Source organism: Oncorhynchus clarkii, chromosome 2 (genome assembly GCF_045791955.1).
Source record: "Oncorhynchus clarkii lewisi isolate Uvic-CL-2024 chromosome 2, UVic_Ocla_1.0, whole genome shotgun sequence".
In the NCBI taxonomy this organism is placed as follows: domain Eukaryota; kingdom Metazoa; phylum Chordata; class Actinopteri; order Salmoniformes; family Salmonidae; genus Oncorhynchus; species Oncorhynchus clarkii.
Window position 1 is genome coordinate 93,492,847 of NC_092148.1, and position 24,041 is coordinate 93,516,887.

Here is a 24,041-nt window from a genome sequence, read left to right on the forward strand (position 1 = left end):
CAGGTAGCTGGGTCCAGGGACAGGCAGCAGGTCATACACAGGAGGAGGCAGGTAGCTGGGTCCAGGGGCAGGCAGAAGGTCATACACAGGAGGAGGCAGGTAGCTGGGTCCAGGGGCAGGCAGAAGGTCATACACAGGAGGAGGCAGGTAGCTGGGTCCAGAGGCAGGCAGAAGGTCATACACAGGGGGTCCAAAAAGGCAACAGTACAGGCAGGGAAAAGGCTAGTAACGTCCTCCGGGAGACCAGCAATAGGTTGATAACAGGAAATCCGATAGGCTTAAAGTACATGCATTGAATAGGAAAAAAGGTGTCGTTAGTGAGGCAGGCCAAACTATCATACACGGGAGGAGTAAATCACGGGAAAAACAGAGCTCCGAAAGACGTGCGTCACATAATACCTCACAGTGACGGGGTGCAAAGAACTCAACTAAATAGTGTGTGATAATGACATACAGGTGTGTGAACAGGTGATTAGAATTTAGGTGATTGGGATCTGCGTTCAGGGGATCTAGGTGTTTGAGGGTGTGAGTTGGAAGCAGACGTTACAAGATGTGTGTAGGAAAGACGTAAACTCCTAAATCCGAATCGGCCCCTATGTGCCCTGGCCTGAAGCGGTGCCTGTATGTGTCCTTCATCATCCTCTTCATACCGACTCTCCTTCCTGTGTCCTTCATCATCTTCTTCATACCGACTCTCCTTCCTGTGTCCTTCATCATCCTCTTCGTACCGACTCTCCTTCCTGTGTCCTTCATCATCCTCTTCTTACCGACTCTCCTTCCTGTGTCCTTCATCATCCTCTTCATGCCGACTCTCCTTCCTGTGTCCTTCATCATCCTCTTCATGCCGACTCTCCTTCCTGTGTCCTTCATCATCCTCTTCATGCCGACTCTCCTTCCTGTGTCCTTCATCATCCTCTTCATGCCGACTCTCCTTCCTGTGTCCTTCATCATCCTCTTCATGCCGACTCTCCTTCCTGTGTCCTTCATCATCCTCTTCATACCTGTTCTTCCTGTGTCCTTCATCATCCTCTTCATGCCGACTCTCCTTAATGTGTCCTTCATCATCCTCTTCCTCCCTGCTCTCCTTCCTGTGTCCTTCATCATCCTCTTCATGCCGACTCTCCTTCCTGTGTCCTTCATCATCCTCTTCATACCTGTTCTTCCTGTGTCCTTCATCATCCTCTTCATGCCGACTCTCCTTAATGTGTCCTTCATCATCCTCTTCATGCCGACTCTCCTTAATGTGTCCTTCATCATCCTCTTCATGCCGACTCTCCTTCCTGTGTCCTTCATCATCCTCTTCATACCTGTTCTTCCTGTGTCCTTCATCATCCTCTTCATACCTGTTCTCCTTCCTGTGTCCTTCATCATCCTCTTCCTCCCTGCTCTCCTTCCTGTGTCCTTCATCATCCTCTTCATGCCGACTCTCCTTCCTGTGTCCCTACATCATCCTCTTCATACCTGTTCTCCTTCCTGTGTCCTTCATCATCCTCTTCGTACCATACTCTCCTTCCTGTGTCCTTCATCATCCTCTTCGTACCGACTCTTCTTCCTGTGTCCTTCATCATCCTCTTCGTACCAACTCTCCTTCCTGTGTCCCCACAGTGCCACCTGCCCCACTGCTGCAGCAACTGGAGCCTCTCAACTGCACCTCCATCTTGGTTCGATGGCAACCATCTCCAGGCTCCGTGGTCGTCCAGGGTTACCGGCTCTGTTACCATGAGGAGGGCCAACCAGAACAGCCCTCCATCCAGCTCCAGCCTGATGACACAGAATACACCATCAGTGGCCTGGGTGAGTGATAGTTACAGTAGGTATAGATTGGGTATAGGCGGGTATAGAAATAGATTTGGGGATAGATTGGGTATAGATTGGGTATAGGCGGGTATAGGTATAGATTGGGTATAGGTTGGTTATAGACGGGTATAGATATAGATTGGGTATAGGTGGGTATAGATATAGATTGGGTTTAAGTGGGTATAGGCGGGTATAGGTATAGATTGGGTACAAGTGGGTATAGATTGGGTACCACTGGGTATAGATTGGGTACCACTGGGTATAGATTGGGTACACGTTGGTATAGATTGGGTACAAGCGGGTATAGGTATAGATTGGGTATAGGTATAGATACCCAATCTATACCTATACCCACCTGTACCCAATCTATACCTATACCCACCTGTACCCAATCTATACCTATACCCACCTGTACCCAATCTATATCTATACCCACCTGTACCCAATCTATACCCACTTGTACCCAATCTATACCTATACCTGCCTATACCCACCTGTACCCAATCTATACCCACTTGTACCCAATCTATACCTATACCCGCCTATACCCACTTAAACCCAATCTATATCTATACCCACCTATACCCAATATATACCTGCCTATACCCACCTGTACCCAATCTATACCTATACCTGCCTATACCCACCGGTACCCAATCTATACCCACTTGTACCCAATCTATACATATACCCGCCTATACCCACTTAAACCCAATCTATATCTATACCCACCTATACCCAATCTATATCTATACCCGTCTATAACCAACCTATACCCAATCTATACCTATACCCGCCTATACCCAATCTATACCTATACCCACCTGTACCCAATCTATATCTATACCCACCTGTACCCAATCTATATCTATACCTGCCTATACCCAATCTATACCCACCTGTACCCAATCTATACCTATACCCACCTGTACCCAATCTATATCTATACCCACCTGTACCCAATCTATATCTATACCCGCCTATACCCAATCTATACCCACCTGTACCCAATCTATACCTATACCTGCCTATACCCACCTGTACCCAATCTATACCTATACCTGCCTATACCCACCTGTACCCAATCTATACCTATACCCACCCGTACCCGATCTATACCTTTACCCAATCTATAGACCTGTACCCAATCTAAATCTATCTAAATGTATACCCGCCTATACCAAATCTATACCTATATAGATTGGGTACAGGTGGGTATAGATATAGATTGGGTATAGATATAGATTGGGTATAGGCGGGTATAGATTGGGTATAGATATAGATTGGGTATAGGTGGGTATAGATATAGATTGGGTATAGACATAGATTGGGTATAGGTGGGTATAGATATAGATTGTATATAGACATAGATTGGGTAAAGATATAGATTGGGTATAAGTAAGGATTGGGTATAGGTGGCTATAGATATAGATTGATATAGACATTGATTGGGCATAGGTGGGTATAAGTGTAGATTGGGTATAGATTGGGTATACGTGGGTGTAAGTATAGATTGGGTGTAGGCGGGTGTAAGTGTAGATTGGGTATAGATTGGGTATAGGTGGGTGTAAGTATAGATTGGGTATAGGTGGGTATAGATATAGATTGGGTATAGGTGGATATAGATTGGGTATAGGTGGGTGTAAGTATAGATTGGGTATAGGTGTGTATAGGTGGGTGTAAGTATAGATTGGGTATAGGTGGGTATAGATATAGATTGGGTACATGTGGGTATAGAACTCCAGCTTGAGGACACAGAATGAAACATCAGTGGCCTGGGGAGTTTCTGGCTCCCTGTGTAGTTGTTAAACATTAGGGAGGGAGTGGGGAGTTTCTGGCTCCCTGTGTAGTTGTTAAACATTAGGGAGGGAGTGGGGAGTTTCTGGCTCCCTCTGTAGTTGTTAAACATCAGTGGCCTGGGGAGTTTCTGGCTCCCTGTGTAGTTGTTAAACATCAGGGAGGGAGTGGGGAGTTTCTGGCTCCCTGTGTAGTTGTTAAACATTAGGGAGAGAGTGGGGAGGTTCTGGCTCCCTGTGTAGTTGTAAAACATCAGGGAGGGAGTGGGGAGGTTCTGGCTCCCTGTGTAGTTGTTAAACATTAGGGAGGGAGTGGGGAGTTTCTGGCTCCCTGTGTAGTTGTTAAACATCAGGGAGGGAGTGGGGAGGTTCTGGCTCCCTGTGTAGTTGTTAAACATCAGTGGCCTGGGGAGTTTCTGGCTCCCTGTGTAGTTGTTAAACATCAGGGAGGGAGTGGGGAGTTTCTGGCTCCCTGTGTAGTTGTTAAACATCAGGGAGAGAGTGGGTAGTTTCTGGCTCCCTGTGTAGTTGTTAAACATTAGGGAGAGAGTGGGGAGGTTCTGGCTCCCTGTGTAGTTGTAAAACATCAGGGAGGGAGTGGGGAGGTTCTGGCTCCCTGTGTAGTTGTTAAACATCAGGGAGGGAGTGGGGAGGTTCTGGCTCCCTGTGTAGTTGTTAAACATTAGGGAGGGAGTGGGGAGTTTCTGGCTCCCTGTGTAATTGTTAAACATTAGGGAGAGAGTGGGGAGGGGCTTATTTTGTGTATGCACTGACATCTTTTAATGTCTTCTTGCTCTTTCTCCCCGTCCGTGCCCGATCAGTACGGCCTGACCCTTGTTTCCAAAACAGACCCCCCTCTCCATCTCTGTCCTGGTCCTGTTTGTGCTGTCTTACCAACTCTTTGTGGTCATTGTCACTTCTGGCATCACGATGACCGTATGAGTTGTGAAGACGGCACACACAGAACTGGGACCAGGCTACTCTAGTCACTGTCCAGTCCCCTCCCCAGTGTCTCTCCATTCCCTCTCCCAGCATTGTGTGAGCAGCAAAGCCTCCAAGGGGGTCAGAGGTCAGGGCCCAGATGTTCTTCCCACCACCGTTTCCCATGGATCTCATCCTTGGCTTGCATACGTTATCCCTGGCTATTGTACTATAGCCACTGGGCCAGAGCTCCCCCCTGACTCCTTGACTAGCACTCGATTTCCAGCAGGATGGGGTGAGGTTACCACCACACCCCACGGCCCCCTGGGACTGGCCAGAGCTAGACAGACAAAGGACCTATGACCTATGGTCTTGAGACAGTGCAATTCTCTAATCCAAGTCCACTGTCTGTCCGCTATTTCACAATGGCCTCTGTGATGTCCGAGGGCTGTGGGTTCGATTCCCACGGGGGACCAGTATGAAAATGTATGCACTCACTATTGTAGTGACTCTGGATCAGAGACTCTGCTAAATGACTCACTACTGTAGTGACTCTGGATAAGAGAGTCTTCTAAATGACTCACTACTGTAGTGACTCTGGATCAGAGAGTCTTCTAAATGACTCACTACTGTAGTGACTCTGGATAAGAGAGTCTTCTAAATGACTCACTACTGTAGTGACTCTGGATCAGAGAGTCTGTTAAATGACTTACTACTGTAGTGACTCTGGATCAGAGAGTCAGTTAAATGACTCCCTAATGTAGTGGATCAGATAGTCTGCTAAATTACTCACTACTGTAAGTCTCTCTGGATAAGAGAGTCTGCAAAATGACTCACTACTGTAAGTATCTCTGGATAAGAGAGTCTGCAAAATGACTCACTACTGTAAGTCTCTCTGGATAAGAGTGTCTGCTAAATGACTCACTACTGTAAGTCTCTCTGGATAAGAGTGTCTGCTAAATGACTCACTACTGTGAGTCTCTCTGGATAAGAGAGTCTGCAAAATGACTCACTACTGTAAGTCTCTCTGGATAAGAGAGTCTGCAAAATGACTCACTACTGTAAGTCTCTCTGGATAAGAGTGTCTGCTAAATGACTCACTACTGTAAGTCTCTCTGGATAAGAGTGTCTGCTAAATGACTCACTACTGTAAGTCTCTCTGGATAAGAGTGTCTGCTAAATGACTCACTACTGTAGTGGATAAGAGAGTCTGCTAAATGACTCACTACTGTAGTGGATTATAGTGTCTGCTAAATGACTCACTACTGTAGTGGATAAGAGAGTCTGCTAAATGACTCACTACTGTAAGTCTCTCTACCTGCCGCCCCCGTCAGATACATAATATGATTAGATCTCAATCTAGGCTTTTAACAGTTAAAGGATTTATCTGGAAGTAAGTTAATAGATTTATCTAGAAAGAAGTGTATAGATTTATCTAGGACGTTTATAGATGTATCTAGAAGGAAGTTTATAGATTTATCTAGAAGGAAGTTTATAGATTTATCTAGGACGTTTATAGATTTATCAGGAAGGAAGTTTATAGATTCATCTTGAAGGAAGTTTATATATTTATCTAGAAGGAAGTTTATAGAGCCTGGAGGAGGGTAGATAGAAAGCTGGAGGGGCGGCCAGGTGGAGGGTAGATAGAAGGCTGGAGGGGCGGGCAGGTGGAACAGAAGGTCCCGACAAGGGGAAACAAAGGGGGCTCCTCCTCTACTCAACTCTACTCAACTCTACTCTACTCAATTCAATTCAAGGGGCTTTATTGGCATGGGAAACATGTGTTAACATTGCCAAAGCAAGTGAGGTAGATAATATACAGAAGTGAAATAAACAATAAAAATTTACAGTAAACATTACAGATACAGAAGTTCCAAAAGAATAAAGACATTTCAAATGTCATAGAATGGTCTACTCTCTCCTCTCCCACAGTCCTGAAGCCCAGATTCCTTCTGTTCTATCTTGGCCTGACCCTTGACCCTAGTCAACCCCCCTTGTCCCAGGGGCCTTGGGTCCTAGCAGCTGAATGCTGCCTCTGGCCCCCGCACCCCAGCCCCTAGCCCCAGGACTCCCACCAAGCCTCCTGGTCTCATCCCCCCCATCACCACAACAACAGGCCTGGACACACACACACACACCACCCCTCCCCTTTCCACTGGTCAATACCCAGAACCTAACCTTTCACACCAAGATATAAAACAAATCCTTAACGGTCCCCTAAAATACGTCATGATTTAGGAGATGGTTAGCGTGTGGTGCGTTTTCAAGTGAAAGACACTGAATTGAATTGCACCATTTTTAAAGAGCGATTGGCCCTAAAAATCAACTTCTCATTTTGAAAACGGCCAATCTGGCATCGGCATATGAGTCAGAAACATTGATTCTAGTGTCAAAATCGACTATAAAATGTAAATGGAATAATTTTAGCATTAAGTATCTAGCAAGCTCAAAAGTAGGTGCCAGGCTCACCATTTTGTGTCAAGAACTGCAACGCTGCTGGGTTTTTCACGCTCAACAGTTTCCTGTGTGTATCAAGACTGGTCCACCACCCAAAGGACATCCAGACAACTTGACACAACTGTGGGAAGCATTGGAGTCAACATGGGCCAGCATCCCTGTGGAACGTTTTCAACACCTTGTAGAGTCAACATGGGGCCAGCATCCCTGTGGAACGCCTTCGACACCTTGTAGAGTCAACATGGGGCCAGCATCCCTGTGGAACGCTTTCAACACCTTGTAGAGTCAACATGGGCCAGCATCCCTGTGGAACGCTTTCAACACCTTGTAGAGTCAACATGGGCCAGCATCCCTGTGGAACGCCTTCAACACCTTGTAGAGTCAACATGGACCAGCATCCCTGTGGAACGCCTTCAACACCTTGTAGAGTCAACATGGACCAGCATCCCTGTGGAACGCCTTCAACACCTTGTAGAGTCAACATGGACCAGCATCCCTGTGGAACGCCTTCAACACCTTGTAGAGTCAACATGGACCAGCATCCCTGTGGAACACTTTCAACACCTTGTAGAGTCAACATGGACCAGCATCCCTGTGGAACGCTTTCAACACCTTGTAGAGTCAACATGGACCAGCATCCCTGTGGAACGCCTTCAACACCTTGTAGAGTCAACATGGACCAGCATCCCTGTGGAACGCCTTCAACACCTTGTAGAGTCAACATGGACCAGCATCCCTGTGGAACGCCTTCAACACCTTGTAGAGTCAACATGGACCAGCATCCCTGTGGAACACTTTCAACACCTTGTAGAGTCAACATGGACCAGCATCCCTGTGGAACGCTTTCAACACCTTGTAGAGTCAACATGGACCAGCATCCCTGTGGAACACTTTCAACACCTTGTAGAGTCCAACGCCTCGACGAATTGAGGCTGTTCTGAGGGGAAAAGAGGGGGGGGAGACACTGAACTCTGTGTGTGTAGGGAACGATCAGCTAAGACCAAGAGGTCGTCTGCCCTCCAGCTCTTAGGGGCTAGTACTTTAACTGAAAAAAGCAAACTTTTGTTAACTTTTCATATATTTCTTATGTTTTGACTGATAATGGCCATTTCAGATTCGCCTTTTGTTCGCACTGATGTTTTTAACGCGAACGTGGGTCAGTTGACAATAGACAGAAAATATAATATATATTTCCACAGAAATGATTTATTAATCTATCATTCAATGTTTTCCAGACCCAAGGAGGAAGTACCATGTGAAACTGTTGGCATTAAGCCTTGTAGGAGATGGTTACCAGGCCGACCAGACACTCAGCACCCCAGGATGTGTGTGTAAGTAAACAGAAAAATCGGTTAAATCCGCTTCAGCTTCTGTTCATCCTGAATTCTACGTGGGCCTCTAACACATCTCCCACTACCATAAAAATACTTATTCAACAATCTGAAACAATCGCACACATTTTCTACAGGAAATGTTATTTTGTTTTTGTGACAAATTGTTTTGTTTTCCATCTGTGTGTGGGTGTGTCTTGTAGCTGTACGAGATCACCCGGTGGCCTCCCCTCCAGCCCCGGACCATGTGAGTGCGGTGGCTAACAGCTCGTCAGCGGTGTACCTGCGTTGGAGCCGTCCTGCCTTCGCCTCTAGGAAGGCTGTCAGCTACACAGCTCGCTGTACGCCTGTGGGCCTGATGAACGCATCAGCCATACGCTACATTCAGACGTGAGTTCATGACCATTTTTTCTGCAACAGAACTGCTCGTGATCTACAAGATACTTATGATCGTCAATAAGAAAAGAGGCACTCTTCATATAATTAATACATATAATAATTAATAATTATAACAAATAATAATTCATAATTATAATAATTAATACTTATAATAACTAATAATTATAATTATTAATAATTGTATTAATTAATTATTTTAATAATTAATCAATAGTAATTATATTAAGTGATTAATAATAATTAATAATAATAATAATTAATGAATAATAATGAATAATTATAATGATTAATAATTATAATAACTAATAATTGTAATAATTAATAATTGTATTAATTAATAAGTAATAATTCATCAATAGTAATTATATTAATTGATTAATAATAATGAAGACACACTAATTATAATAATGAATTATATGAAGAATGTGCCTTGGTCCTTCTTTTTGATGACCAATTCACCCCTTTGACCAAAGAGCCCCTTCTGTCTACCAAAACGTACTATTGTTTACCTTAGTAACGCTCCCCTTCCTCCTCTTTCTACAAGATACTTATGATGTTTATACCTGTATCCTGGAGTCCGTTGAGGAAGAAAAATACTTTACTACTAAGATTATTATACTGAACAAAAATATGAATGCAACAATTTAATTGATTTTACTGAGTTACAGTTCACATGAGGAAATCAGTCCATTGAAATAAATTCATTAGGCCCTAATCTATGGATTTCACATGACTGGGAATACAGATATACACATCTGTTGGTCACAGATACCTTTAAAATAAATGGGGCTCAGGATCTCGTCACGGTAGTTTTGTGCATTCCAAATTGCCATCGATAAAATGCAATTGTGTTCGTTGTCCGTAGCTTATTGCCTGCTCATACCACAACCCCACCGCCACCATGGGGCACTCTGTTCACAATGTTGACATCAGCAAACACCATACCATACCATAACCCCACCACCACCACCACCACCACCACCATGGGGCTCTCTGTTCACAACCCCCCCCCCCCCATCACCATGGGGCTCTCTGTTCACAACCCCCCCACCACCACCATGGGGCTCTCTGTTCACAACCCCCCCACCACCACCATGGGGCTCTCTGTTCACAACCCCCCCCCCCCCCCATCACCATGGGGCTCTCTGTTCACAACCCCCCCACCACCACCACCATGGGGCACTCTGTTCACAACGTTGACATCCGCAAACCACTCGTCCATTTGACGCCAAACACGTGGTCTACTGTTGGGAAGCCAGTGGGACGTACTGTCAAATCCGCTAAAATTATGTTGGAGGCGGCTTATGGTAGAGAAATTAACATTCAAACCTCTGGCAACAACTCTGGTGGACATTCCTGTAGTCAGCATGCCAATTGCACGCTTCCTCAAAACTTGAGACATCTGTGGCATTGTGTTGTGTGACAAAACTGCACATTTTAGAGTGGCCTTTTATTGTCCCCCCCCCCAGCACAAGGTGCACCTGTGTAATGACCGTGCTGTTTAATTAGCTTCTTGATATGACACACTGGTCAGGTGGATGGATTATCTTTGCAAATGAGAAATGCTCACGAACAGGGATGTAAACAAATTTGTGCACAACATTTTAGAGAAACAAGCTTTTTTTTGTGCGTATGGAACATTTCAGGGATCTTCTATTTCAGCTCATGAAACGTGGGACCAACACTTTCTACATGTTGCAGTGTACTTCACTACTATGCTATTGTCCATTTACATTGTCATTTTTCCGATCGTGGAAATTGATATTGCACGTGGTGATTTAGTTTTACACTTTTACTTCTCTTCTGACAAGAGATTGAAACGCGACATTGTTATGAACATGGGAGTGTGTTTCTTTTTTTATTGAACCCTCTCACGATTGCTAATATTTATTCTGGGATGTCTGTTTTGTCCTCGTCAGTACCAACCAGAGTGTGCTGATACAGAGCCTGGACTCCAACACTCGCTATGAGTTGGTGGTGCGTCTCCATGTCGACCAACTGGACAGTCCCTGGAGCGTGGTTGTCTTTCAGAGGACTCTACCAGCAGGTAAACAAACCTCTTATTCTCTTCTGACGCATCATGTCACGTTTCCCAAGGATAACGAGGATAAAGAGTCCTTCATGATCTATGCATTATGAAGGAGTCTATTTAACTTTTTTTAAGTGACATCAACAGCTTCCTTCCCAGTCTACTCTGAGATGTTCCCGGCCGGTTCTCTGCCCTGCACCTTGAGACTGATGCCCCATGTATATAGATAGAACAACAGTCACCTCATATTCTGTGTGTATATATACTGTTGTTGACTCACTGTTTATGTATATACTGTATTCTCAACGTAGCTCATCCTAATATACCTACTACTGTACATACCATTTTCTTCCAAGTGATCTACTGTCTGAACACAGCAGGTATTTATATTGTGTATTCAGACACCGTTCACACTGATTTATCTACTCTCGTTTGTTAGACTCATTCTGACATTTTTGTTGTTGTTTTGTATTTGGATTATTTCTGTATTTGCTAGACATTCTACAGGCGCTGTTTGAGCTAGTAACGTAAGCATGACGCTGCACCTGCTATAACACCTGACAATTGTTTTTGTACGCGACCAATAAACTTTTTAAAATTAAAATTGTATTTGAGATGGGCGAGAACCAGCGAACCCATGTGCACACAATAACATTCACCAATCAAGGCCAACTGTACTAGATGACGGATACATTCAAGCTAATTAAGATATTTAAATGACCCCTTTTCTGTTCATCAGCGCCCAGCCACCCTCCCGAAGGTGTGAGGGTGTCTCTGATTGAGGACGGCACAGCCCTGGTTTCCTGGAGGGAACCAGAGGAGAACAACCTGGCAGTGACGCACTACACCATCCTGTACGCCTCACAGAGGGCCCGGCTGGCCGGATACTGGCAGACACTGCACAGGGAGGGTGAGTGGAACAGCTAGATACTGGCAGACACTGCAGAGGGAGGGTGAGTGGAACAGCTAGATACTGGCAGACACTGCAGAGGGAGGGTGAGTGGAACAGCTAGATACTGGCAGACACTGCAGAGGGAGGGTGAGTGGAACAGCTAGATACTAGCAGACACTGCAGAGGGAGGGTGAGTGGAACAGCTAAATACTGGCAGACACTGCAGACGGAGGGTGAGTGGATCAGCCAGACACTGCAGAGGGAGGGTGAGTGGAACAGCTAGATACTGGAAGATACTACAGAGGGAGGGTGAGTGGAACAGCTAGATACTGACAGACACTGCAGAGGGAGGGTGAGTGGAACAGCTAGATACTAGCAGACACTGCAGAGGGAGGGTGAGTGGAACAGCTAGATACTGGCAGACACTGCAGAAGGAGGGTGAGTGGATCAGCCAGACACTGCAGAGGGAGGGTGAGTGGAACAGCTAGATACTGGAAGATACTGCAGAGGGAGGGTGAGTGGATCAGCCAGACACTGCAGAAGGAGGGTGAGTGGATCAGCCAGACACTGGAAGATACTACAGAGGGAGGGTGAGTGGAACAGCTAGATACTGACAGACACTGCAGAGGGAGGGTGAGTGGAACAGCTAGATACTAGCAGACACTGCAGAGGAGGGTGAGTGGATCAGCCAGACACTGCAGAGGGAGGGTGAGTGGAACAGCTAGATACTGGAAGATACTGCAGAGGGAGGGTGAGTGGATCAGCCAGACACTGCAGAAGGAGGGTGAGTGGATCAGCCAGACACTGCAGAAGGAGGGTGAGTGGAACAGCTAGATACCAGAATATACTACAGAGGGAGGGTGAGTGGAACAGCTAGATACCAGAATATACTACAGAGGGAAGGTGAGTGGAACAGCCAGATACTGCAGAGGGGGGATGCATGCAACAGCTAGATACTAGCAGATACTGCAGAGGGAGGATGAATGTGATGGTTAGACAGCCAGATACTGCAGAGGGAGGGTGTGTGGAATAGCTAGATACTGGCAGATACTGCAGAGGGAGGATGAGTGATATGGTTAGACAGCCAGATATTACAGAGGAATTGTAAACACAGGTGGACATTTTGGAAGGGGAGGGTCTGGAGACAGGCTTGGGCAGAAGCTTTGAGAGCAGAGTGTTTGAGTCCGTTGAGTGCAGATTTAAACCTTTCTGACGTATCTGACCAGTGTGCATCCCAGATTTGTGTCTGGGGTTTTGGGAATGGCTGTGTTATGATGCATTCTATTCCAGTCCGCTTTAAAAACCTGTCTGCTGTCCCTACAGGAAGTAACACCATGGCCCTGCTGGAGCGTCTGGAGCCTGGTAACGTCTACCTGGTGAAGATCTCTGCCTCCAACCAGGTGGGAGACGGGCCCTTCTCTACTACTGTGGAGCTGGCCCTGGGGCCTGGGTCTAGACACCGAGGGAAGAGCCCCAGGCACTCAGGCAGCGGCTCCTCCTCAGACACCACAGGTTAGTTATGTCGTAGTGTTGTTGGACTGGAGAGTGTTGTCGCAGTGTTGTTGGACTGGAGAGTGTTGTTGGACTGGAGAGTGTTGTCGTTAGCATTGTCGTAGTGTTGTTGGACTGGAGAGTGTTGTCGCAGTGTTGTTGGACTGGAGAGTGTTGTCGCAGTGTTGTTGGACTGGAGAGTGTTGTTGGACTGGAGAGTGTTGTCGTTAGCATTGTCGTAGTGTTGTTGGACTGGAGAGTATTGTCGTAGTGTTGTTGGACTGGAGAGTGTTGTCGCAGTGTTGTTGGACTGGAGAGTGTTGTCGCAGTGTTGTTGGACTGGAGAGTGTTGTTGGACTGGAGAGTGTTGTCGTTAGCATTGTCGTAGTGTTGTTGGACTGGAGAGTGTTGTCGTTAGTATTGTCGTAGTGTTGTTGGACTGGAGAGTGTTGTCGCAGTGTTGTTGGACTGGAGAGTGTTGGACTGGAGAGTGTTGTAGTTAGTATTGTCGTAGTGTTGTTGGACTGGAGAGTGTTGTCGTTAGTATTGTCGTAGTGTTGTTGGACTGGAGAGTGTTGTCGCAGTGTTGTTGGACTGGAGAGTGTTGGACTGGAGAGTGTTGTAGTTAGTATTGTCGTAGTGTTGTTGGACTGGAGAGTGTTGTCGTTAGTATTGTCGTAGTGTTGTTGGACTGGAGAGTGTTGTCGCAGTGTTGTTGGACTGGAGAGTGTTGGACTGGAGAGTGTTGTAGTTAGTATTGTCGTAGTGTTGTTGGACTGGAGAGTGTTGTCGTTAGTATTGTTGTAGTGTTGTTGGACTGGAGAGTGTTGTCGCAGTGTTGTTGGACTGGAGAGTGTTGTTGGACTGGAGAGTGTTGTCGTTAGCATTGTCGTAGTGTTGTTGGACTGGAGAGTGTTGTCGTTAGTATTGTCGTAGTGTTGTTGGACTGGAGAGTGTTGTCGCAGTGTTGTTGGACTGGAGAGTGTTGGACTGGAGAGTGTTGTAGTTAGTATTGTCGTAGTGTTGTTGGACTGGAGAGTGTTGTCGTTAGTATTGTCGTAGTGTTGTTGGACTGGAGAGTGTTGTCGCAGTGTTGTTGGACTGGAGAGTGTTGGACTGGAGAGTGTTGTAGTTAGTATTGTCATAGTGTTGTTGGACTGGAGAGTGTTGTCGTTAGTATTGTCGTAGTGTTGTTGGACTGGAGAGTGTTGGACTGGAGAGTGTTGTCGTTAGTATTGTCGTAGTGTTGTTGGACTGGAGAGTGTTGTTGGACTGGAGAGTGTTGTCGCAGTGTTGTTGGACTGGAGAGTGTTGGACTGGAGAGTGTTGTCGTTAGTATTGTCGTAGTGTTGTTGGACTGGAGAGTGTTGTTGGACTGGAGAGTGTTGTCGCAGTGTTGTTGGACTGGAGAGTGTTGGACTGGAGAGTGTTGTCGTTAGTATTGTTGTAGTGTTGTTGGACTGGAGAGTGTTGTCGTTAGTATTGTCGTAGTGTTGTTGGACTGGAGAGTGTTGTCGTTAGTATTGTTGTAGTGTTGTTGGACTGGAGAGTGTTGTCGTAGTGTTGTTGGACTGGAGAGTGTTGTAGTAAGTATTGTGGCTAGTGGTCAGTGTTGTTGGACTGGAGAGTATTGTCGTAGTGCTGTTGGACTGGAGAGTATTGTCGTAGTGTTGTTGGACTGGAGAGTGTTGTCGTAGTGTTGTTGGACTGCAGAGTGTTGTGGCTAGTGGTCAGTGTTGTTGGACTGGAGAGTATTGTCGTAGTGTTTTTGGACTGGAGAGTGTTGTAGTAAGTATTGTGGCTAGTGGTCAGTGTTGTTGGACTGCAGAGTGTTGTAGTAAGTATTGTGGCTAGTGGTCAGTGTTGTTGGACTGGAGAGTATTGTCGTAGTGTTGTTGGACTAGAGAGTGTTGTCGTAGTGTTGTTGGACTGCAGAGTGTTGTAGTAAGTATTGTGGCTAGTGGTCAGTGTTGTTGGACTGCAGAGTGTTGTAGTTAGTATTGTGGCTAGTGGTCAGTGTTGTTGGACTGGAGAGTGTAAGTAAGTATTGTGGCTATGTACAGGGTGTTACGGTACAGAGTCAAGGTGGAGGCTATATACAGGGGGTACCGGTACAGAGTCAAAGTGGAGGCTATATACAGGGGGTACCGGTACAGAGTCAATGTGGAGACTATATACAGGGGGTACCAGTACAGAGTCAATGTGGAGACTATATACAGGGGGTACCGGTACAGAGTCAATGTGGAGGCTATATACAGGGGGTACCCGGTACAGAGTCAATGTGCGGGGGCACCGGTGTCAAGGTAATATGTACATGTAGGTAGAGTTATTAAATTGATGTGATTACTCAGTGTGACATGATTTCTCATGTCTTCCAGTGTTCTCTGACGGCCAGTACCACACGGAGCAGAATTCCATGACCGGGATCATCGTGGGGGTCTGCATCGCTCTGGCCTGTATAGTGATGTGTACCATCATCCTCATCAGCAAAGGCAGATCCAGGTATTTACACGATGTCCATCTTAGGAATAGTCGTCTGTTTCTCCTCCTTCTTCTTCTTCTGTTTCTTCTTCTTCTTCTGTTTCTTCTTCTTCTTCTTCTGTTTCTTCTTCTTCTGTTTCTCCTTCTTCTTCTTCTTCTTCTTCTTCTGTTTCTTCTTCTTCTTCTGTTTCTTCTTCTTCTGTTTCTTCTTCTTCTGTTTCTCCTTCTTCTGTTTCTCCTTCTTCTTCTTCTTCTTCTTCTTCTTCTGTTTCTTCTTCTTCTTCTTCTTCTTCTGTTTCTCCTTCTTCTGTTTCTTCTTCTTCTGTTTCTTCTTCTTCTGTTTCTTCTTCTGTTTCTTCTTCTGTTTCTTCTTCTTCTGTTTCTTCTTCTGTTTCTTCTTCTGTTTCTTCTTCTTCTTCTTCTTCTGTTTCTTCTTCTTCTTCTGTTTCTTCTTCTTCTGTTTCTTCTTCTTCTTCTGTTTCTTCTTCTGTTTCTTCTTCTTCTTCTTCTGTTTCTTCTTCTTCTGTTTCTTCTTCTTCTGTTTCTTCTTCTTCTGTTTCTCCTTCTTCTTCTTCTTCTTCTGTTTCTTCTTCTTCTTCTTCTTCTTCTTCTTCTTCTTCTGTTTCTTCTTCTTCTTCTTCTGTTTCTTCTTCTTCTTCTGTTTCTTCTTCTTCTTCTGTTTCTTCTTCTTCTTCTTCTTCTTCTTCTGTTTCTTCTTCTTCTTCTTCTGTTTCTTCTTCTTCTGTTTCTTCTTCTTCTGTTTCTTCTTCTTCTGTTTCTTCTTCTTCTGTTTCTTCTTCTTCTGTTTATTCTTCTTCTTCTTCTGTTTCTTCTTCTTCTGTTTCTTCTTCTTCTTCTTCTGTTTCTTCTTCTTCTGTTTCTTCTTCTTCTGTTTCTTCTTCTTCTTCTTCTGTTTCTTCTTCTTCTTCTTCTGTTTCTTCTTCTTCTCTTTCTTCTGTTTCTTCTTCTTCTTCTGTTTCTTCTTCTTCTTCTGTTTCTCCTTCTTCTTCTGTTTCTTCTTCTGTTTCTTCTTCTCTTTCTTCTGTTTCTTCTTCTTCTCTTTCTTCTGTTTCTTCTTCTTCTTCTGTTTCTTCTTCTTCTTCTGTTTCTCCTTCTCTTTCTTCTGTTTCTTCTTCTTCTGTTTCTTATTCTTCTTCTGTTTCTCCTTCCTCTTCTGTTTCTTCTCTTTCTTCTGTTTCTTCTTCTTCTCTTTCTTCTGTTTCTTCTTCTTCTTCTGTTTCTTCTTCTTCTTCTGTTTCTTCTTCTCTTTCTTCTGTTTCTTCTCCTTCTGTTTCTTCTTCTCCTTCTCAGACTATAGTCCATTTACTCATTCTAATGCTTCAGCCATTTTTGAAAGAACTCTCTTCAAATAGATTATTTTATATTGTCCCCTAACTTCTACTCTTTGCTCCAATAGGAAATCTTCCATCTGTAAGATCATGGACGTAGTGAACGGTGAGGGAACCCATGGTCCACATACTGGTTTGGCCCTGGCCAATGAACACCAGGCTGAGAACATAGAGGCCCTGATGCCCATGATGGCACCACACTTCATTGATGCCAAGGTGAGACATGACTCCACAGACACAGGCCATGAGTGTGTATGTATGAGACTGTATTTATGTCATATACTGTGCCTTCGGGAAAGTATTCAGACCCCTTTAGACTTTTTCCACATTTTGTTAGGTTACAGCGTTATTCTAAAATGGAGTACATTTTATCAACCTCATCAACCTACAAACAATACCCCATAATGACAAAGAAACATTTTTTTATTTTTTTATTTTTGCAAATGTATTACATCGGGTTCAAGTCCGGGCTCTGGTTGTGTCACTCACGGACTTTCAGAGACTTGTCCCGAAGCCACTCCTGCGTTGTCTTTTGTCTGTGTGCTTAGGGTGGTTGTCCTGTTAGAAGGTGAATCTTCGCTCCAGTCTGAGGTCCTGAGCGCTCTGGAGCAGGTTTTTATCAAAGATCTCTCTGCACTTTGTTCTGTTCATCTTTCCCTCAATCCTAACTAGTCTCCCAGTCCCTGCAGCTGAAAAACATCCCCACAGCATGATGCTGCCACCACCATGCTTCACTGTAGGGATGATGCCAGGTTTTCTCCAGATGTGACGCTTGGCATTCAGACCAAATAGTTCAATCTTGGTTTCAATTTTGTTTCTCCATGGTCTGAGAGCCCTTTAGGTGCCTTTTGGCAAACTCCAAGCGGCCTGTCATGTGCCTTTTACTGAGGAGTGGCTGCCATCTGGCCACTCTACCATAAAGGCCTGATTGGTGGAGTGCTGCAGAGATGGGAGAAACTTCCAGAAGGACAACCATCTCCACAGATGAACTCTAGAGAGGTGTCAGAGTGACCACCGGGTTCTTGGTCACCTCCCTGACCAAGGCCCTTCTCCCCTGATTGCTCAGTTTGGCCTGGCGGTCAGCTCTAGGAAGTCTTGGTGGTTCTAAACTTCTGCCATTAAATAATGATGGAGGCCACGGTGTTCTTGGGGACCTTCAGTGCTGCACAATATTTTTGGTACCCTTCCCCAGATCTGTGTCTCGACACAATCCTGTCTCGGAGCTCTACGGACAATTCCTTCAACCTCATGGCTTGGCTTTTGCTCTGACATGCACTGTCAACTGTGGGACCTTATATAGACAGATGTGTGCCTTTCCAAATCATGTCCAATCAATTGAATTTACCACAGGTGCACTCCAATCAAGTTGTAGAAACATCTCAAGGATGATCAATGGAAACAGGATGCACCTGACCTCAGTTTCATGTCTCACAGCAAAGGGTCTGAATACTTATGTAAATCTGAAAGAAAAAAAAATATTTTTTTTTTCTCGCTTTGTCATTATGTGGTATTGTGTGTAGATTACTGAGGATTTTTTAAATTTATTTAATCCAGTTTAGATTAAGGCTGTAAAGTAACAAAATGTGGAAAAAGTGTAAAGGGGTCTGAATACTTTCTGAATGTACTCTACGCCTTTATCTGTCTCTAATCTGGTTCTCTCTCTGTTTTCAGGGTGGGACAAACCTGGTGATTACAGGAGCCGGCCCGGTCTGCGGTATCAACCGCAGCAAGAGATGGCACTTTTTTAAGAGGGAGAGATACAATAGAAATACAAGCCAGGTCGGTCTTCAGACATGAACCAAATCATGTTGCTGCTATCAAAATACCAGTCATGGAGTTTACAGTATTGAGTATTGGTCATTTGTTATACAATGTTGTTATACAACAAATATCTCTCCTCTCCTTTATCTCTAGGCTGAGAACAGAGCATATCTGTACGAGGCAGGGAAGACCGTTCTGTGTTACGAGGAGAAGGAAGGTGCGCCTCCCCTCCAGCCCTCCAGCCTGCATATCCTGTTCGGGCCACTAGGGGACTTGGAGAGCTCCGGGGGCTTCAGTGAGGGAAACAGCTCTGGAACTACTGAGACCAGTGACGGAAGTCGGGAGACAGGAGACTCTGGTCACTACTCCAACGAAGAGATAAGCAATGAGATGAGCAACCCGTCCACCGCCACCTCAGGCCGTAACTCCAGGCCTCCGTCCTTCGGGTCGGAGTTGGATGACAGCCCAACTCCAGAGAAGGAAGAAGAAAAAAAGCCTGGTTTTAAAGTGGAATCTGAGGTGACGCCACCAAGACCTCCTTACCGTCTCCACCATGGTCTCCACCAGCCTGGTCATGACACTGTCCAGCATCCCTGTTCCCTCTCGGCTGAGGAAGCTGTTTATCCTGCCCAGGCTACCGTCCAGCATCCCTGTTCCCGCTCGGCTGAGGAAGCTGTTTATCTTGCCCAGGCCACGGTCCAGCATCCCTCACGGCCCTGTTCCCTCTCGACTGAGGAAGCTGTTTATCCTGCCCAGGCCACCGTCCAGCATCCCTCACGGCCCTGTTCCCTCTCGGCTGAGGAAGCTGTTTATCCTGCCCAGGCCACGGTCCAGTCAGCAGGCTCGTCCTGGTGATAGGTTACCCAACCTGAATGCGGCTTATTTTCAGTTGAAGCAGCCCACCTTTCTCGCTTCTTTGCCTCCTGAAATAGGTCCTTGGGCAAGGAACATACACTTACATAGAGGGATCAGGAAGTTTAAGCTTTAAGGAGGAAATGGGTGTTTGCTTCAGGTCTACCTCAAGATATTTATAATGAATGTTGATGTTTTCCTGATTCATTTGGATCTTATTTTCAGTCTGTCTGGTTTTTGTCTTTGTGTCAAGTCTTTAGGGATGATTTCTTAGACACCTACCTCAGCGGGGTTGGTGACAACCGGATGCATCCGGTTGTCAGGGGAACTGGAAAGAGAGACTTCTGCTTTAGGACGTTAACAAGTCGACATTCCATCTTAACTCCTCCTCCACATTTACAGGATTGGTTGAACAGTGTAGAAGAGAACCCCCCCCCCCATTAGCAAAGAAAGAAACACCACACAGATGATGCTTTGTCATGAATTGTTGAAAGGGATGTTATGGGATCCTGATAAGAATGTTCAGTGAAGATTGGACATTGGAAGGGGCTTTACATTTTTTTTTTTTTTTATAATTTTTTTTACAAAACTAAGCTTAATCTTTGTCCGGGAAACCAGTCCTTAATGTCTGTCCTAAACCAAAGCTCACCCAACAATGAATGTTCAAAAGAATGTAAAAAATATATTGCTTCATGATACATTCTATAATTAAGGAGATTGTTTTCTTCCATTGAAGCAGAGTGACCCTCCTCATTGCTGATTGTCTACCTCAGTTACTCTGACTCTGTATATATAGTACTACCTCATTTATAACAATCTATTGTGCAAGTACCGTATTATACTACTACCTCATTTTAAGAGTATATTGTGCAGTATTATTTTCCCTAACTCAGGGTAATGAGGTTGAAAATATTTCCAAGCCATGTCGTCTTACCTGCAGGAGTTATAGTTACAGGCTGAATTTAGTTTGAAGATTTGTGAAAATTCCTTTTGGAATTATTTGTTTGTTTTTTTGTAAGGTTGGAAAAGCGTTTACGTTTTTTTTTAAAAATGTATGACGAGCCTCTTCAGTATAGTTCTAACATTGAAGCATTAGATACTGTATCACCAGTCTCTATTTGAGTAAGATCAAGTAACTAAAAATTAAACGTTGAACTGGCATTTGCAGTACGGCGTACCTTAAAAAGCTTTAAAATGGCCTTATTACGTGGAAAAGGGCTTGGCAGATGATTGTAGATACAGAGAACCAAAGAAAGAGTAGGAACACGCGACATAACAGCCCTACAGTATTGTAAGTGTCCTCTGAATCATTTCGCTGCCGTGTCAAGTATGTATATTTCTCATTGAATTATCGAGTTGAATACAATTCTTATTGTACATTTTCAAGACACGTTTTTATATCTGGTTGAAAGCTTTAGTGTTCTGTCTTTCAGACGAGTGTTCTCCATTTGCCTTCTATGTACAGTAGATCATTGATGCTAAATGCAGCGTTGACACTGTGCTATTAGATGCCAAAGAGTTGTCTACTTCCTCAGATGGGGGGATTCAGATAGATGATAGATCAGACTGGAGGACTGGTGGGTCCTCCAGATAGATCAGACTGGAGGACTGGTGGGTCCTCCAGATAGATCAGACTGGAGGACTGATGGGACTGATGGACTGATGGGTCCTCCAGATAGATCAGACTGGAGGACTGATGGGGGAGGACTGATGGATCCTCCAGATAGATCAGACGGGAGGACTGATGGGTCCTCCAGATAGATCAGACGGGAGGACTGATGGGTCCTCCAGATAGATCAGACGGGAGGACTGATGGGTCCTCCAGATAGATCAGACGGGAGGACTGATGGGTCCTCCAGATAGATCAGACGGGAGGACTGATGGGTCCTCCAGATAGATCAGACGGGAGGACTGACGGGTCCTCCAGATAGATCAGACGGGAGGACTGATGGGTCCTCCAGATAGATCAGACGGGAGGACTGATGGGTCCTCCAGATAGATCAGACGGGGGAGGACTGATGGGTCCTCCAGATAGATCAGACGGGAGGACTGACGGGTCCTCCACATAGATCAGACGGGAGGACTGATGGGTCCTCCAAATAGATCAGACGGGATGATGTCACAGGAGATTCCAGAGTTGGGGCTAGTTCCATTTCAATTCAGTCAGTTCTGGGAGTAAACTGAAATTCCAATGCTTTTCAAAAGGGAAATTTGGGAATTTTGAAATTTCAGTTAAACTTACAGAATTTACTGAATTGAACTGGAAATAAGCCCAACACGGACAGGAGTTTGTCTCACACCAAAACAAAGAATCCAGTCAGTGTATTGACAGAGCTAGTGGATGGATGAAGAAGCATTTGCATTCATCAAGCTGATATCACCTGCGGTCAACAATTCACATGAATACCATTTTTTAAATGAATGTTGTATGATGGAGAAATGTATATTTGTATCCACTATATTTCTAGCCTGGTACCAGATTTGTTTGTGCTGTATAGCATGCCAGCCATGACAATGACCATAGGAGTTGGCTACACAGATCAAAGACATCTGGGAGCAGGCTGCTATTATATTACACACCCCAGTTTGACAATACCACAAGATTCTGACTATCAAATCAATAACCCCTATGTGTGAAGAGCAACGTAATCAAGTTTTATATCTTTGAAAAGCAAATAATCTTGGACCAAAGAAGATGTTGTTTTAATAATTAGTTATTTGGTTTTACTTTTTTTTTTTTTTCACAACAGTATTTGCATAATGTGTTATAAGTTGCTAGGATTTTTGATTAACTAGAAAAGGCATTTTTAAAGTCGAATCATTGTGATGCCAAGTTCCATTTTGTTTTGTGTGGCTTGAGAGGTCAAAGAGCGTTCAGTTGTCAGTTGGATCGTGTTCATGAGATTTCACCTGAAAGATGTTCAAAGTTTACTTTTGGGACTTTTTAAAACATTTTATGGTTTTGTTTATTTTAGGATAGTTTTATTTCGTGTTAAAGCATATTTTTCCTGAGGTCATGTCTACACTTGACACTTGCATGTGACTTCTGCTATCGGAATGCGAAGGTCGCATTGAAAAGACGGATCGCTTTGTGGTCTGATTGTGTTCAGACCTGGTTACCACTTCGGGAGTTGGTCAGGGATGCATTGTGTTCAGATCTGGTTACCACTTCAGAAGTTGGTCAGGGATGCATTGTGTTCAGACCTGGTTACCACTTCAGGAGTTGGTCAGGGATGCATTGTGTTCAGACCTGGTTACCACTTCAGGAGTTGATCAGGGATGCATTGTGTGCGGATTTCTCCTCAGTCTGGACACAATCAGGCTACCGAAAGTGCATACAGTGGGCGATGTCATCAGCACTCCTCTCATAAGTCTCCAGCAAGCTTGTTTTGAAATCGAGAGGCGCCTTTTTCATTATAACGTTGGAGGACATACATTGTTAGTGTGTGTGAGGAACGTGTTTGCTGGCCTCAGAAATGCTAGCCAACAAGCTAATATTTAGAATAGCTAAAAAAAAATGTTTGGCTAGAGTTATGCAAACCCTTTTGCAATCCCTTTAGTGTTGCTAGTTAGCTACAGAGGTTAGCTGGCTGGTTAGCTACAGTAGTTAGCTACAGAGGTTAGCGGGCTGGTTAGCTACAGTAGTTAGCTACAGAGGTTAGCTGGCTGTTAGCTACAGAGGTTAACTGGCTGGTTAGCTGCAGTAGTTAGCTACAGAGGTTAGCTGGCTGTTAGCTACAGAGGTTAGCTGGCTGGTTAGCTACAGTAGTTAGCTACAGAGGTTAGCTGGCTGTTAGCTACAGAGGTTAACTGGCTGGTTAGCTGCAGAGGTTAGCTGGCTGGTTAGCTACAGAGGTTAGCTGGCTGGTTAGCTACAGTAGTTAGCTGGCTGGTTAGCTACAGTAGTTAGCTGGCTAGTTAGCTACAGAGGTTAGCTGGCTAGTTAGCTACAGAGGTTAGCTGGCTAGTTAGCTACAGTAGTTAGCTATTGCCATCAGTTGTTGTTGTGTTATTATCATATTTAGCCTATTCCACCGTTTGTAGAATGCATACTGGCATTTGAATATAGCGCAGGAAAAAGGGGAATCCGGGCACTATGTGGACACGGTTACACATTTATTTGTAGGTGTAGACACATGACACTTTCGGAATTCCATGATCAGAATTCCCTGATCAGAATTCCATGATCAGAATTCCATGATCAGAATACTAAAGCTGCGTGAACTGTCAAGTCTAGACACGGCCTTAGATGGATATAAGAAAAGACTGGGCTATTATCCCCCTCTGTCTGTGTTCTCAGAGCCTGCGTCAGGGACAGGTTTTGTCGGCTATGGGAGCTTCGCTGCCTTTGCCGGACACCAATTTGAATGTGTCCTTTTATTTCTACTATTGAACATGTGTTTTTGTTGTAACTTCCTGATTTTTGTCATTCATATTTACCATATAATGTATTTCTTTCTCCCAAGTGTTAAAGTAAACAGTGTT

The 24,041-nt window shown here is 44.8% G+C and overlaps 1 protein-coding gene across 1 annotated transcript in view; it reads left to right on the forward strand.

Moving 5' to 3' along the window:
• LOC139378553 (protogenin B-like) overlaps positions 1–19,559 on the forward strand; it is a 35,989-nt gene extending 16,430 nt beyond the window's left edge. Inside the window, exons 11-20 of the mRNA XM_071120828.1 lie at positions 1,606–1,794; positions 8,207–8,302; positions 8,506–8,692; positions 10,621–10,748; positions 11,470–11,640; positions 12,946–13,134; positions 15,492–15,615; positions 17,012–17,159; positions 18,615–18,722; positions 18,858–19,559. Coding sequence (XP_070976929.1) covers positions 1,606–1,794; positions 8,207–8,302; positions 8,506–8,692; positions 10,621–10,748; positions 11,470–11,640; positions 12,946–13,134; positions 15,492–15,615; positions 17,012–17,159; positions 18,615–18,722; positions 18,858–19,559 — 2,042 coding nt within the window. The remainder of the gene's footprint in view (positions 1–1,605; positions 1,795–8,206; positions 8,303–8,505; positions 8,693–10,620; positions 10,749–11,469; positions 11,641–12,945; positions 13,135–15,491; positions 15,616–17,011; positions 17,160–18,614; positions 18,723–18,857) is intronic.
• Positions 19,560–24,041: the final 4,482 nt, after the last annotated feature.